Raw genomic sequence first — 14,992 nt, forward strand, 5'->3', positions numbered from 1 at the left:
CATTGGCCCTCTTTGTTAACTCCAAAGTGATTAACCTTTTCGTTGTCACAATCCCCCTTTTCATAAAAATTATTTCTCTAACCCCATCTTCTCTCTCTGTTTTAAATAGGGCTAGTCTCAAAATATTTTTTTTTTAAAAACTAACTTGGGAGGCCTGAATGAAATTAATTATAAAATATTTTAAGACATTAAAGCCACCTCATCACTCTCTCTCTTTCTCTCTTTCCTCCATCATCTCTCTCACCACCTCATTATATTCTCCGATGAAGTCGTCGACCGACTAAATTTTCCGACGACCTTCAAATTTAGAAAAGAAAGTTCTTTTCACAAATTTTTGACTACATGTAAAAAATTGTCCTACAAAGTAGATGGACGTCCATTTGTATTGTATTCTGAAACCTTCTCTATATAAGAAAGAAAAGGGGAAAGTTTTTTGTTGATCCATACCTAACTTGTAAATCTTAACCACAATAATATGTCTAGCAACTTGGGAAACTTGTAAAGTCTGTTGATAATTGTCGTATAGAGCGAGATGCAAGTCAAAGGAAAAAAAGTTTGCAAGCTAGTATAAATACTAGTAGTATTACGCCAAGCTAGCTATGATATAAGCAAAGAAAATGAACTATCGGATAGGGTTGGAGTAGTACATTTATTTGGTTGAAACGTTATAGCATGGCTCCAAAATCGCTGTTAGAAATGATTAATAAATCAGGTATGTCTTTCACACTGAAATATGAAAGGAGAAATATTGTTATCCATTTCCAGAACAACTTTCCAAATATCGATAAGAAAGTACATGACGAAAAAAAGAGTACCACTCACTCACTGTAATATATTTTTTACATCAATGGAGATAAATGAAGATATAAATACAAGCACCAAATTTGGCCTTCCCACTATTATATGATAGAGGAAATTGTTGCAGGCAAAACTAAATTTTGAGAAAAATTGCAGGTACTTGGCGAAGTGTGTAAAAATAACAAGCTTAATTTATAGCTACTCAGCTCTTATCCAGCCTCCGTCCGCAGTCCTCTTGAACATACGCGGTTTCCTCATGGGGAAGATTTCTCTCCAATTAGGGTGTTCGACCAGAAACTCGTACATCCTGTAGAAGAATGAACTGTTTAGTAGTGGTTTAAGAACAAGGGAATCATATCATGCAATGTTGTTATTTCGAATAATTGTTCAAGTGGTTTAAGTAAAACAAATTTAGATCTTCCTATTTGATACTTGAGTTATCTCAAGTGTTCTTTGAATACGTTGGAGAATCTGAAAGCGAAAAAGGTTTAGGTTTTCTTTTGGAAAGGATAACAAAGACCTAGAAGATATACAGTTTCACAAGAAGATATAACCAACTTTCAAGGTGCCCCTACCCTCAACTACAATGTGCATGTCAAGTTTTTTTTTCCTCAGAACCCAAATGTTTTAAGATTCATCATGTGATTTCACACGAGTTCGGCCAAAAATATTAACTTTGGCGGTTTAGAGATAGTTGTGATTGTTCATAGCTTTATTCCCAAAGTTATGGAACTACATGTGGCTCATGTAACAAGAATAAGACAACACCAAAGCATAGTCTAAAGAATCTAAACATAACTTGGCTTGTGAATATTGGATATTCAAGTAACTAGGGAAACCTATTGCTCCAAAGTTTCGATATCTCAAATCAGCCATATTGAGATTTTAGTGAACTTCTAAATTCCAATGGGGAGTATTAAAGCAACCCGATCACTTATGAGATGGTTATTTCTTCTAAAAATATTTTTTGTTCACAGAACTTCATACCTTTTCTGATTGTACACGAAATCAGGGCCCTCGGCAGAAGGTGAAGTAGAACAATTGAGGAGGAATTCTGAATTATCAAGTTCCAGCAAGGAAATAGCATAATCTTGCCATCCTGGACTCCTACATAACAAGAAGAGCAAATACCATCATTTTAAGGAAAAAATACCACTTATTAGGAGGGTATCAGATTGTACTATTATTTCGGAAACCTTATGGAATATAGCTTAGGATCTGTTATATTATTAGAAGGCGAAGGACCTGAAAATATGAAGTAGCAACTTTACCAAGAACAAGCGGAAATCTGAAACTGATCACTGAGAGTATCATACGTGTCTAGTAACTTGCCCTCCCATTTTGGATCAAGACCTGAAACAGTTACTCGAAGTCTCCTAACATCCTCATCTGGGCATCTAGAACTTTGATCAAAGCTAGCTGGCCTGACTGATCCAGTGCACGTCTCTACCTACGAAAACGAAGAAGACCCCATAATTGAGAACTCAGCTTTAAAAGAACAGCCTTTTCTACAGGGATGTATTAGTTTTATCTCAAAGAGGTAGAATTGAAAAGAAACAACTACTCGTGACTTTTTAGTGAAACCTAAGTACTTATGACCTACTTCCTTTATGCCATGCTCAATTAACAAAAAATAAGAACTTTTTCCATCACTTCATTGGATTAGTGTATTAAAGGAAATATATGTTTTATGTAAGGAATTATAAAAGTCTGAATATTAACTGACCACAAGCCCATTAAAGATTGGGTATGCTATTCCATCAGAATCTCTCTTCGTATTATGCCCGAGAACAAACAGAGTTTGAATGTGAAATTTGCCTCGCTTGTTTCGCAAAGCTTCAATTATTTTTGAACACAAGGGAAAAGAGTGTTTATCCAATTCTAAGTAGCTTTCGGGTCCATTCTGACCATTGGACGGCTGCTGCAAACAAATGAAGTGAAGTTAATTGAACCTCAGATTCTCTACCATCAAAATGAGATAATACATTTCTTGGTCAAAAAAGAAGATTGAAGGCCAAACTGTGGATGGAGCAATTTCAAAGGCTCCCATTATATGAACCTGCAGTTCAATCCCATATAGAGTTCAATCCATGTTGAAAGGAAATTGAAGTAGCAAAGCATCGTAAAGAAATAAGGAGAAGACTAACATCAAAATCTGTATCTGAGTTGTGATCAATCAGCAATGACAACATCTGAGTCAAACCCAGATCGACGACTTTTGGAGAATCCATATGGGCAACAGAGGTCCTACACTCAGGGTAAAAGAAAGAGGAAAAGAATGTTGTAGTCATCATACGATTATTCAGTGGAATGCTTAACTAAAAATATCTAATGAGTAATCGTTTCTTACAATCCCGTTTTCTGGTTGCGAATAACAATGCCAACACAAGTAGTTGCTTCATCTGTGCCAACCAACTATTAATTTGAAAAAGTATTTGTAAGGATCGTCAAATCAACAAGATGCAAATGAATAAAACTGTAAGTGGCTTCTTCTTGAAAATGAAATGATGCTTCTATCTGATATTGGTGAATTTTACACCAAACCGTAAGTGCAGGAGGGGAATATTAAGCTGTAATTTTAGTAACACTAAACTATCAAGTATTGGTGAATTTAACATACCTCGACAAGAGCAGGATCAACGGTTGCATATTCCCTTTGGAAAACATAAACATGTTTAGTCGATGTTGGTCTATGCAAACTGAAGTTGATCTCTGGAATTGCCTTAAATGTGTTTGAAGCGGCTACAAGAAAGGGATGTTCCAACAAAGCAATCAAATCCTCACTTCCCTGTTCATTATTACATTTTTCAATACTATTATCAACTGTGACTATTTGCGAAGTCTAAAATTGAAGTTGGTATAGTCATTACAAGTCAACACAAACACATCGCTTGTTTCAATGTCTTTTGAACATAAAAGTGATATCGATTACTACGGAAGCTAGACCCTTATCGAGAACTTAGACAACTGAGGCACCATTTGGACTTTGGAGGCATATTGTGTGAAAACTGCTATTTTTGGAAAAAGTTGTCCGTATTGTTTCACTAAGCAGAAAACCGATTCAAATTTTTTTTTCTCTTCTAACACTAGCTGATTTACATTTCTACGACTTACAAGCAAGCGATTCGTAACGGCGACTTTACGAGGTAATATGTTGAGCAGAACAAGAACTTCATATAGTGCAATGACTTTGATGATCTTTAAAACTATGAAAACATTCATATCAAATTCTTTATAATGATCTATACCAAACCTAACAAATTTCACTAAAGTATAGCTCTTATAAATTAAAAGCAAGTTCAACCAAATTCGTTGACTTTTCATCTGCCAAAGTTAGGAGCAAGTACAAAAGCAAACACTAAAAATCAATAAAATTGCAGCTTCAGAAACATCTCTAAATATGAAATTGTGATGTTATAAGAAATGGGTAGGTTGGATTTTCCTTCAGAAACAAAGACAAATAAAGATTGATACTAAAATGTTCATAAAAATACATAGATTTTATCTGAAATGAAGATGAATCACTTAAACATAGAACCCCAAGAACAAAAATCATGCTTCCTTTTGAGGGTCGTAATCAAAATTGGGGATTGACTTTTAGAAAATATGAAAAAGGAAGAAGATGGAATTCAGTATTTTTACCTGAGATGAAGATGAATCACTAGAAAAAGGGTTTCCATCAACAAAGATCATGCTTCTTTTTTAGGGTTCTAATTAAACTTGGGGATTTAACTAACAAATTAGAAAAATTTGAACTTGATCACAATTTTTCTTCACAAGAGAACTGGCGGCAATCAAAATACTAACTATATGATAGTAATTTAGGGGTTGACTACTTGACTTGCATTGGCCATTTGGCTTCGTGCTGATAAAGAAGAAAAAAAACGTTTGACCTAATAATAAAAAAAAAACGTTTAAATCGACGTTAAATATCAGTAAGGGTTATTTTCGTAAAATATCAATGTTATTTCTATCAGGGAAAAATCACGTTAACCTCACTCTCAGATCGGAATTTTCAGAGAAGAGGAAAAGGGACGATACCGACTTGCCTTTACTGATCAACGGTATTTCACATCATCTTCTTCACGTCGTTGATTCTTCATTTCATTTTTCTCTCTCTCTCTTTGAATATTTTTGTAGAATTAGGGCATTTTTTTGGTTGAATTTTTTGATCCGATTGCGAAGTAGTAGTCGTTGATCCATTTTGTTCTCTCTCTATCTTCCATATCGTTCCATCTTCGATTAACACATGATTAGATCAGAACTGAACCTTTAGAAAATTGTTAACTCACTTTGATGAGTAAATCGATGAAATCACCAATGATTTTCTCTTCGTTTTAGCAGCTTCTGTTTCTGCGTTACGTTGATTTGTTGAATTTCGAAAATCAGTAAGAATCTCACACTGATGACGTTAGTGTGTCCAAATCCATTGAGTACTATCATAGTTGAGCTAGAAAATTGAATTGTTTAGGGTTCAAGTTAGGAATTTTGGATAGTGAAATTTAACTAGGAAGAAGTAAGGTTGTCAGGGTGAAAAAAGAGGAGTCTGAAAATAGTGGAACGAGGCAGTGAGGGTTGTGGTGGTGCCATTGTATGCATTATAAATAGGGTCTGTATGTTATAGGATATGTTTATATAATATACATTATGCACCGTGAATAGGTCAATTAAGTTAACATATAAACATTATAATCTAAATTAGAGTGAAAGGCTATTACATGTGATAATTTGAAAATGACAGAGAAAATTGTCCTCGGTATACTTTTTTCTCGTATGAAGAACCTCATAAATTCGATTTATACTATTCTTTGATTGGGTTCTTGTACAATTTAGTGTGTTCATAAGAATTTTACCAATTTAGCTTTGTTTATGTCCCACAATCGTGTAAATCTGTGTATTCACTAGTACTAGGTGCCGGATATGACCGTATACAAGTTATAATTTTGGTTTTTAGGTTCTTCAGTTTTATTTCGAATTTTTACTTGTTTGATCAATCTTTGATACAATATACATTAAAAATGTTATTCAGTGGGAATTTTTGGTCCTAAATCATAAGGCTCCTAATTGGTTATGTGCAAGTGTACACTAGCAATGTTTTAAAGGTTGTCAAGGCGTGCGCTCAAGGCTTGCCTCGGTGCTATTTGTCACTTTTTGTATTAATGCTAACGCCTCTAGATCTCCTTGATTACTTGTTGCTTATTTGGTCTATTCATTCATTGATTGTTGCTTGTTTTTTTATGTGGTCGTCGCATTTCAATACCATAAAACTATTAAATGGCAATTAACTAAGCCAGCAAGAGGTTTATAAGGTGTCTAAAAGCTAACATATTGGTTAGGTAGTATCTATCATATTTACTTGAGGAAAGTGAATATGTTAATTTATGTGCAGGTAATATCTACTATGATGGTTCAATTCATCTAATCGGAGCTTAGAGAATCTGAGGTTGGTTGGCTATTCTAGTACACTGTTAGTCTTCTAGGATGGATATTTTGCATTGAAGAAATGCTGCCAAAGGGTTCTTGGGGGTTCCCTTTCTTTGGAAACGGGGGTGCATCTGAGGAGAAGAAGTTTGATGGTTCAGTTAGTTATCAGAGAGTCCCACCTGCTCCGTCTTTGAGTGTACAGACAGATAAGGATATTTATAGGCCTGGGGATCAAGTTGATGTAACTATTGAGATTCACAACCGTGCTACCTCTACTAAGATTTCTGAAATTCAGCCTGAAGATGATGAACCATGTTCTCTTCTTGTTGAAAGACTTGGGTTTGAAATTAAAGGAACAGAGAAATTGGATACTCAGTGGTTTTCCATACAAAAATCATTACCAGGATCAAAGCAGAGGAGAGGTTTGTTCCTTCTTTATCCGATTTATTAGTATAAGTTTGGGGTCATGGACTTGGTTCTCTTGTTAATATATTAAATACGTTAATCATGTGTTCATTTTTTATATTTTCATTTTATTCGTCTCAAGTGATTTTGGTAGACACTCTCTGATCCTTATTACTCGACTCGATTCTTCTTGCTGTTGTTACTCGACTCGACATTCATTGTTTTATTGATTGTATTTCATTTGGCCTATTTGCCTTCCAATTGATCTATACCATCTGGTAGTCTTACTTTGATAGCCTTATATCCGCTAAAAAGATATTTGAGTATATTATCCTTCAGCACATAATGGTGTCTTTTGGGGTATCTGTTAGAAAATCACGGGAGGGATAAGTTATGCTGACAATTAGTTTTCACAACTTTCAACATAAGAATAGTGACACTAATTGTTTAATGCATCATCTGGTACCCTTGATCAAGATGACCTTTTACTTGAACCTCTTAAACCCCTTGACAGTGGAGCCTTTTTTAAAATTGACTGTACTTATATCATTTTCTATTAATCTATGCAGGTGAGCGAGTTTTTCTGGACTGCTCCACGCCTTCTATCATCTCAAATCAAATGGTTGCTTCTGGTGTCACTAAAACATGTATGCTATTATTTTTCTGTCTTTCTATGTCAGTAATAATGTTGTGCAAAAGTACAGTTATGTCTTCCGTCTTCATTGGCATTTTCTTCAGCTTTAACGTTACTAATACAAAATTGTACAAAAAAAAAAATTTATGCCATTCAGATTCTGCCTTGCTCTGTTTTTTGTTTTGTTAATACTGAAAATCTAATCTTGTTTGCAGATATAGTAAGAACGGAGCTGCCAAAAACTATACCACCATCATACAAGGGTACAACCATTCGTTACTTTTACTATGTTAGAACTACATTATCTGGGCAGTGGTTGGCATTGGAGAATGGTCATTCTCGTCAACGTTCCATGAGGGATACAGTTCAACTGGTAGGTTTCTCTGTTAGTAGTAGGATCTAGAAATTTGTTCAATGCATATATTAGTGGTTGGTGGAATTATAGTTATAGTCATCAAGGGCTCACTAGGCTCTGCTTCCCTATGACTTCGAAAAAATTTGTGGAGGCCTTTATGAGAAGGCCGCTACAGAGAACACTTCTCCTACGAAATAATCAGTTTACAAGTAAGAAAAGGTCGATACAGAAATCACGACCGTATTCCCAAGCTATGTTGTTTAGGGCGTGTGGCGAGGCGAGGCGACAAACCAATCGCCTCGCCTTAGCGCGCTTAGGCGTGCTTAAGCGACCGCCTCAGACGAAGTAAGAAATTAAGTGTAGTGTATACTGTAAAAGAAGAAAACAAGTACTATTAAAGTATTAATGAAGTCCCAAAGTGTTAATGAAGTAGTAAACTACTGATTCTGTATACTATATCAGTATGAAAGACTTCAAGTGTTAAAGTCTCAAAGTATTAATGAAGTAATAATGAACAAAACAAGTACTATTAATGAAGTAATAAATATAGTTTATATTGTAAAAGAAGAAGAAGAAAGTAAAAGAAGAACAAAAACAGATTCTGTTTGAGAGAGAAAGAAACTGTGAAGGTTAGAGAGAGAAAGTGAAGTAGAATTATTTAAGGAGAAGAAAAATACAATACAGAAAGAAGAAAACAAAAGTCGACACCCGAGGAAGCCAGGGCTCGCTTCCCCGAGGCGACTAAGGCGCTCGCCTAAGCGTCTCAAGTCGACACCTGGGGAAATCAGGGGAAATCGCCTCTAAAAGAGGCGACACCCTTGTTTACCCATCGCTTTTGGCGCTTAGGCGCGGGGAAGCGTCACCTTTGACAACATAGTTCCCAAGTCTCAAAGCTCAATTAAGGGAGGGCAATTCGGGGCCAGAGGCTCCGGGTGTCTGACATGATTGTCTAAGTATGCAAGGCAAAAATATCCATCTTACATATGATAAAAACAACCAAAGCTTTATCTTCCTCTTCAAATTTTTTGTCATGCATTCATGTTCTGCATGCATTATATATTATTTGTCATATATTATACCTTGAGGTGTTTTACGTTGATTTAAGTAGTTGGACTCCTTAGTAATTCGAAGAGGCGGAGCACAAGCAAAATTTGGTGAATTCGGCCTCAGCTCACACCCTTATTATTCTTTTAACCCCCATGGCTAAAGCTTTAATGTATAAAGCTGTAAATTATTTATACATGATGGCCAAGTCTCTCCCATCCTCTCTGACCCGGCTCCTCCCTCCCCGTCCAACTACTTAGACGTTGATAAGGAGAAACGTAGCATCAAGGCAGCACGACGGCGCAAGGCTCATCTAGAGCCAAAACACTGACTTATTTTTATGCACCTTAAAAATTTCTTATCATTTAGTCTATTTCTTGTATTAACTTTGAGGTGTTAAAACCATTAACACATTGAAAAGCTAGCAAAAGGTAACAGGTGATTACAGAAAGTAAATAGTGGAATAATAATCCATCAATGCAATGTTGAGGCATTAGTATAAATGAACCAACAAATAGGATTGAGATGTAGGCGTGTCTTCCTGTGTTTTCTTTTCTTTCGTGTTACTAAATCTCTCGCTACATGTCTAATTTAATTGTTGCAGGAGGCTCGTATTCCATTGCAGATATGGGTCACTCAGAAAACTACCGGCTTGCTAAATGAAGATCAAAATGATGGTATGTTCTGCAATCAATTCATGTATTTATATACATATTTCATTTTCGTTGCAAAATTAAAACTTATTTTCCTCATAAATATACCCTGGTTATGTTATTATATGCTTGTTCTTCTTTTTTCCATAAATTGTACAAGATTAAGAGGACATTAACTGTGAGGTTTACACAATTTCACAGGGATCATGCCTGTTACATTCATCCCAATGGATATATATTGGAAAGAGAGAGATGCAGATTGTGACTGGGTAAGAATTCTTTTTATATATATCAGGGGTTTGATCACAAATTGGATTTCTAGTATATTAAAGCATTAAGAGTGTTTCTAATTTTTCCTGATACAATGACTGAACCACAATAATTTGTTAGGCTAGAGCAAATGAAATGGCTGATGGGGGTGATGAAGGTTATGACAGCTCAAGGGATGAGACTTTATCTGTTTCTTCCTACAATCCCTTGAAGGGAAACATAGAAGCGGCTTTTGGAAGTTCTTTGTCCTTGCAATCAGCTGCATCAAGGTTTTCGAACAAGGATCTCCTACATCTGCAAGGAGAACGCTCAAGTTTGTCTTCATATATGGCACTCCCTCAGGTGTCTGTGGCTGAAGTCTTATATGACTCAACTGGCGGTATGCTAGCTTTCTTGGGAAGAAATGTTATATCACTTATATTATTGATGTTCTTTATTCAGTTTCAAAGTGGTTTTCTTACCAGTGGTTCATGTATCTTCTGTTTCACACTGGTATCTTTCTGCAGCTTCCTTGACTGCAGATACCCGTTCATTAGGAACTGTATGTTTTTGGTTATTTACAAGTGCACAATGAAGCTAATATGCTTAATAATTGTTTATACTTGTCAACAGATGTGCTTTCGCCCCAGAAATCTCCTGCTGTTCTCTCTCCCAGTAAACAAAGAAAGCATGTCAACCCTCTTTCGTTCTCCGGTGAAGATACAGGAGTGCCTTGTGTTGCTGGGACTTCTGAACCTGCAGCATGTAAATTATAGTACTTCACCTTAAAGTATATGTTGAATTATGTATGATCCATAACATCTACCAACTCTACTAAATTAATCTTGGTATATTTATTTGCATCATACGTTTTCTGCAGCAGAGAGCTTTGTTCGAGGGAGATCTTACAATATCAGACTGGATGATCAAGTTTTGCTCCGGTTTTCTCCTAAGAACTCTGACTCAACCTATTACTTTAGTGATATGGTAAGTAGAGACTACACTTTTCCCCGCATCTTTTGCAATGTTCCTTGCTGTTTAACTTATGTGATGTTTTGGCATCAGATAGGTGGTACTCTGACTTTTTTTCATGAAGAAGGGGCTAGGAGATGCCTTGAGGTAATAATGCATTGAATTCCTGAAAGAAAGCTGAAACTATCGGAGTTCTTGCTTTCTCTGAGCTAACTAGTGAAACCTTGTTATTTGGTAGGTCTCAATAACTCTAGAGACTTCAGAAACTATAGGTCAGCGTGTTGTCCATCCTTCACGTAGAAATTCTCCCACAATTACGAAGGTAAGGTTATTTCCATTTGAGTACTCGTCAACACAAATTAGATTATGATACGTGATAGTAATGAAACACTCTCAGTCTGCATACTTTGATGCATAATTACCCGTATTCATATTATGAAATCCTACTTGAGTAGTATGATTGTCCACTGTTCCTTGTAGGGCTATACCGTGTACGCCCTTTTCAATAATTACTTAGTTGTCAAATTTTACTTCCGTGACCATTCTGGCCATTAGGCCCGTTACTTGTGAATCATAGATTTGGCTTCCTCAGTTTAGTGGTGGGCTGGTGGCTTGGTGGTTTACGAAACTTTGATGAATAATCACCTGTATTTATATAATGAGATCTTATTTTTGTAATTTTTTAACTTCATTAACTGCAAAGAAGCATCCCAGCCTTCAAATCTTTATAAATCTAACTTAAGATTATTACCTATGTTTTAGAACGGCGAGATTATTTCCTGGAAATTATTTTTTGGAGTAGATGTTGAAAACTGGCATTCCCATTTGATATTTGGTTGGTTATCTCAACCATGTACACTTACCCTCTCTGTGGACTCCACTTGACTATGGCGGATAGAGATTATTTAGTGTGGAAAGGGCCTTGCCACTGTTTATATTTCTTTTATCCTGAACTGTTAGGCTGCTGGCAAACGTATTGAAGAGTTCTTCCATTGCTCTCTGTTGTACATTAACCCTCAACTTTAACACATAATCCCAAACGCTCCCACACATATCCACCTACAGATTACTTAGCTAATGAAATGTAGTCTGTTGAAGTGATACATCTAATATGTCACTTCAAGATTGATCCCTCACAAGCACATAACGTACATGCAACCTAGTCCCTAACCAGGTATGTCGTATATGTTTTACTTTTGACCAGCTAAAGTGCTTAATCTTAACTTTTACTATGCTGATTCTTAGGAGTGCAAAGGTGGAATCATTCTATTATTTTAAGCAAAGATAGGATGTGATTCTTTTGTAGTGCCGTATTTCTATGTTGTTTTCCTTGTCGTAAATGATTTTACATTATGTCATCGTCTTTTTTTCTTTTAACTACTAGATGATGTCTTCTGTAATTAGTTCTCTCTTTCAATGTATCACCACTACCAGCGTTGTGTCTACATGTCACTGATGTACCATTTCACTATCAAGTGTTGTGTATGGTTTTAGTTCATTATGCTCGTCTTTGATTCTTATTTCGCGTTATTGCTTACAGTTGGTTTAAGTTTGAATCACTAACTTATGCGTGGTTGTTTGCAGGTTCAGAGTGATAGGTACGAGGTTGTGGCAGATCTAGTTCAGACTAGCTTTCTTTTTTCTATTCCAATGGATGGACCCATGTCCTTCTCCACTCCCCTAGTTTCCGTACAGTGGGCTCTTCGATTCGAATTCTTTACAACGCCTAAGAATGTTGATTGGTCGAGGTATTACTTAGCTAGTAATTGTTTCATTAAGCCGGTGCATCATTTTTTTACGAAGTTAGCTTATAACCAACAGTTAGGTTCATCTTATTAGTCTTTAGGTTTACAGATCCCATAATGTATTAGTATAACTGTAGAACACATCTGACCACATACATCCTCTGACCATCTGTCATGTATTTTAATTCTTTCCTTGGGTCTTCTACTTACGGTTGTCACTTGAATGGCAGATATGAGCATCCTCTACTTATAGAGGGAAGAGACAAAGGGGAATGGGTTCTTCCAATAACTGTACATGCACCTCCACCACGGGCTCAGCCTGCTCATACAAGAAGTGAAAGGTCCATGTCTGCTGGGCCCTTGTGGACTCGTAACTGAAGGTCAGTAAGAGCTTTGAACTTCATACCATCCCTAAAATCTCCTACTTTCGGAAGTACATAGGGTCACATTGATCTTATGGTATTGAGAGAATACCAATAGGACAAGTTTCAAAAATGAGAGTGCCAATAGGACTTCTAAAAAACATTGGTCTTAATGAAATAATTGAAGTATAAAATTTGATACCCCACATCTTTTATCAATCATGCTAGAGAGTTCGGTTCTTGAGAACCAGTAGTATCTTGTAAAACTTGATTCAAATGCCTTTCAAAAATTAATAGAACCCTAAAGGACGGAAAATTTCACGTGATGTATGAACTGATCGCCATAGCTTGTTTAATCTTGAAGGCTTGAACTAATCTTATTATCGTTTAACAACATAATCTGCAGGGCCTTCATTGTTTATTTTCCAACTCAAAGACGTGGAAATCGAAACGTTGAACGTATTATTTAGCTCCCCTATCGGGTAAACCTATGCTGCGGGTGGGTGTTACTAAGCTGTTTCACCGGAATCTGCTCATGTTGATTGAGAAATGCTAATCGTGCACTCAAACATATTTGTGGAATATGATGTCGAATATGGAGAGCTTAATTATGGGAAGTGTTAAATGGATTATTTTAGCCTAAGTTTTGATTTGCACTATTTTCTCCCCTTTTTGTTTCTAATGAATTGTAATTCTCATTCTGCTGAACTGAAGAACTTGAACATTTCCTAGAGTGCATATGCCTTTTGAGAGATGAATATTAGGGGTTTATCTAAATATGAGATCTTGGTACAGCCAAAATGAAACTCTTCTTAAGAGATGTAATAAAAGCTAGGGTTTCTAGTATAGAAGATGTATCACAATGATAACTTTGTTTTTCTATTGTATACTATTTATTATCATGAAAACTTGCAAATTAGGATGTCCTTGGTTCGGCCCTAGTCTAACCGTCCTTTTGTTTATACTCTGTAGACTTATTGACATCATGATTGATAGGCGTCCCTTAGTTCCATCCCTCATCATGATTGATAGGCGTCCCTTAGGCCATGTTTGGCGCGCGGGAATGGAATGTGATTCCCGGGAATACCATTCCCGTAATGAGATTCCTGTGAATCAGATTACTTAGGCCATGTTTGGCGCGCGGGAATCGCGTGGGAATGGAATGTGATTCCTGGGAATCACAATCCTGATATTGTTTGGCTCGCGGGAATGCAGTGGGAATCCTATTCCCGGGGGAATAGAATTCCCTCAAAATGGGGTAATAGCAAACCCAGGGAGGGGGGTGGGTTTGTGATTCCCATTCCCCCGGAATCACATATACTAATATTTATGGACAAATATGTCCTTTAAAATATATTGAAATTACCCATTTCAAAATACGTGTGATATATAATAAATTAGGGTTTTTTTGAAGTTACATACGCTGAAGTCCCTCTGTCAAACTTTTTCACCCAAAGCAAAAGATCATCACGCTTTCCCAGGTATGTTCATGCTTCATTTTTTTTGTTATTTTAAAATCAATCATGTCACTCTTTTAACAAAAAAAAAAAATCAATCATGTCACAAATCATGTCAGAAACCGAATAGGCACCAAATCCAAAGAATGGCAAACAATGAAATTAATATAGTTGATGGAAAAAAGTAATGATTATAGTGATTGCAGTTCTTTCTTTTTCTTTGGTTAAAAAAAAAATAATGATTGTAGTTTGGGAGTTATAAATATAATATGACCTAGAGTCTTTTACTGATCAATATAATATGACCTAGTTTTGGAGAAAAAATGTCATATTATATTTATAATAATCAATATAATATGACCTAGGGGATGGATCTTTTTTTGTTTTTTTTTTCTTGATTAGTTTTCTATTTTTGCTTCAATGGGATGGTGTCATAAATTCCACCTCTTTTACTTTATAGTCTTATTCATAATAAGCATGTATAACAATTTTCACTTTATTTTAATTATATATGCATTGATTGGGCTTGTAGTTATTTTTTTAATTGTCAGTGATCTAGTTCTTACAAATAGAAGATGTCTTTGTATGCAGTTATGACCCGTCTAACCACCTCGAGAAAACGAAAAATCTTGATTATTTTAGATAATTTGAGATTATTATTCAATATGTTGACGTTATTATCAGTAATGATCGTCACAAAAGTCGAACACTATTATAGGTCTTACATACTAAAGTCATCATCGACTTTTACGAATAAATTACGTAGAGAGAATATGCAGAGAATGGTTTGGGATAGTGATTTAGTATGCAGAGAACAATTTCGGATGGATAGAAGAACTTTTACCATTTTGTGTAAAATGTTGCGCACTTTTGGTAAAATGTATGACACAAATG

The 14,992-nt window shown here is 35.8% G+C and overlaps 2 protein-coding genes across 5 annotated transcripts; one reads left to right on the top strand and one right to left on the bottom strand.

Annotated features, from left to right (window-relative positions):
* Positions 1-734: 734 nt before the first annotated feature.
* Positions 735-4,699, bottom strand: LOC147545721 (protein N-terminal asparagine amidohydrolase family protein). Of its 4 annotated transcripts, none has more exons than XM_086672892.1 (9): positions 4,441-4,699; positions 3,419-3,586; positions 3,149-3,213; positions 2,946-3,045; positions 2,819-2,857; positions 2,525-2,719; positions 2,070-2,248; positions 1,786-1,905; positions 735-1,105 (listed from the first exon to the last, which is right to left on the bottom strand). In XM_086672892.1, exons 1-9 carry the CDS (start codon positions 4,489-4,491, stop codon positions 997-999), a joined length of 1,026 nt encoding a protein of 341 aa, XP_086529018.1. In that variant the 5' UTR covers positions 4,492-4,699; the 3' UTR covers positions 735-996. The 4 variants fall into 4 exon arrangements, with proteins under 4 accessions (XP_086529018.1, XP_086529019.1, XP_086529017.1 ...); XM_086672893.1 differs by having other exon boundaries at positions 2,525-2,716; positions 4,441-4,693; XM_086672891.1 differs by lacking the exon at positions 4,441-4,699 and adding an exon at positions 3,913-4,093 and having other exon boundaries at positions 2,525-2,716.
* Positions 4,629-13,557, top strand: LOC147545722 (immunoglobulin). The gene is made up of 14 exons (XM_086672889.1): positions 4,629-4,862; positions 6,188-6,644; positions 7,197-7,274; positions 7,477-7,634; positions 9,265-9,337; positions 9,515-9,582; positions 9,704-9,962; positions 10,196-10,327; positions 10,443-10,549; positions 10,628-10,681; positions 10,773-10,856; positions 12,119-12,282; positions 12,510-12,659; positions 13,048-13,557. The coding sequence occupies exons 2-13, from the start codon at positions 6,302-6,304 to the stop codon at positions 12,655-12,657; spliced, it is 1,668 nt and encodes a 555-aa protein (XP_086529015.1). The 5' UTR covers positions 4,629-4,862; positions 6,188-6,301; the 3' UTR covers positions 12,658-12,659; positions 13,048-13,557.
* Positions 13,558-14,992: the final 1,435 nt, after the last annotated feature.

Source organism: Eschscholzia californica, unplaced genomic scaffold (assembly GCF_041429995.1).
Source record: "Eschscholzia californica isolate CP2 unplaced genomic scaffold, dmEscCali1.0.p SCAF_4, whole genome shotgun sequence".
Taxonomy (NCBI): Eukaryota; Viridiplantae; Streptophyta; class Magnoliopsida; order Ranunculales; family Papaveraceae; genus Eschscholzia; species Eschscholzia californica.

Bases quoted from the DNA above. Each gene is read 5' to 3' on its own strand.
- LOC147545722 (XM_086672889.1), top strand. From the start codon at position 6,302: ATGCTGCCAAAGGGTTCTTGGGGGTTCCCTTTCTTTGGAAACGGGGGT. The intron at 9,963-10,195 runs GTATGCTAGCTT...ACTTGTCAACAG, and splicing joins CTTATATGACTCAACTGGCG to ATGTGCTTTCGCCCCAGAAA. The intron at 10,328-10,442 runs GTAAATTATAGT...CGTTTTCTGCAG, and splicing joins GACTTCTGAACCTGCAGCAT to CAGAGAGCTTTGTTCGAGGG.
- LOC147545721 (XM_086672890.1), bottom strand. From the start codon at position 4,020: ATGAATGTTTTCATAGTTTTAAAGATCATCAAAGTCATTGCACTATAT. The intron at 3,046-3,148 runs GTAAGAAACGAT...CCCTGAGTGTAG, and splicing joins CGCAACCAGAAAACGGGATT to GACCTCTGTTGCCCATATGG. The intron at 2,720-2,818 runs GTTTGGCCTTCA...ATTTGTTTGCAG, and splicing joins TTGAAATTGCTCCATCCACA to CAGCCGTCCAATGGTCAGAA.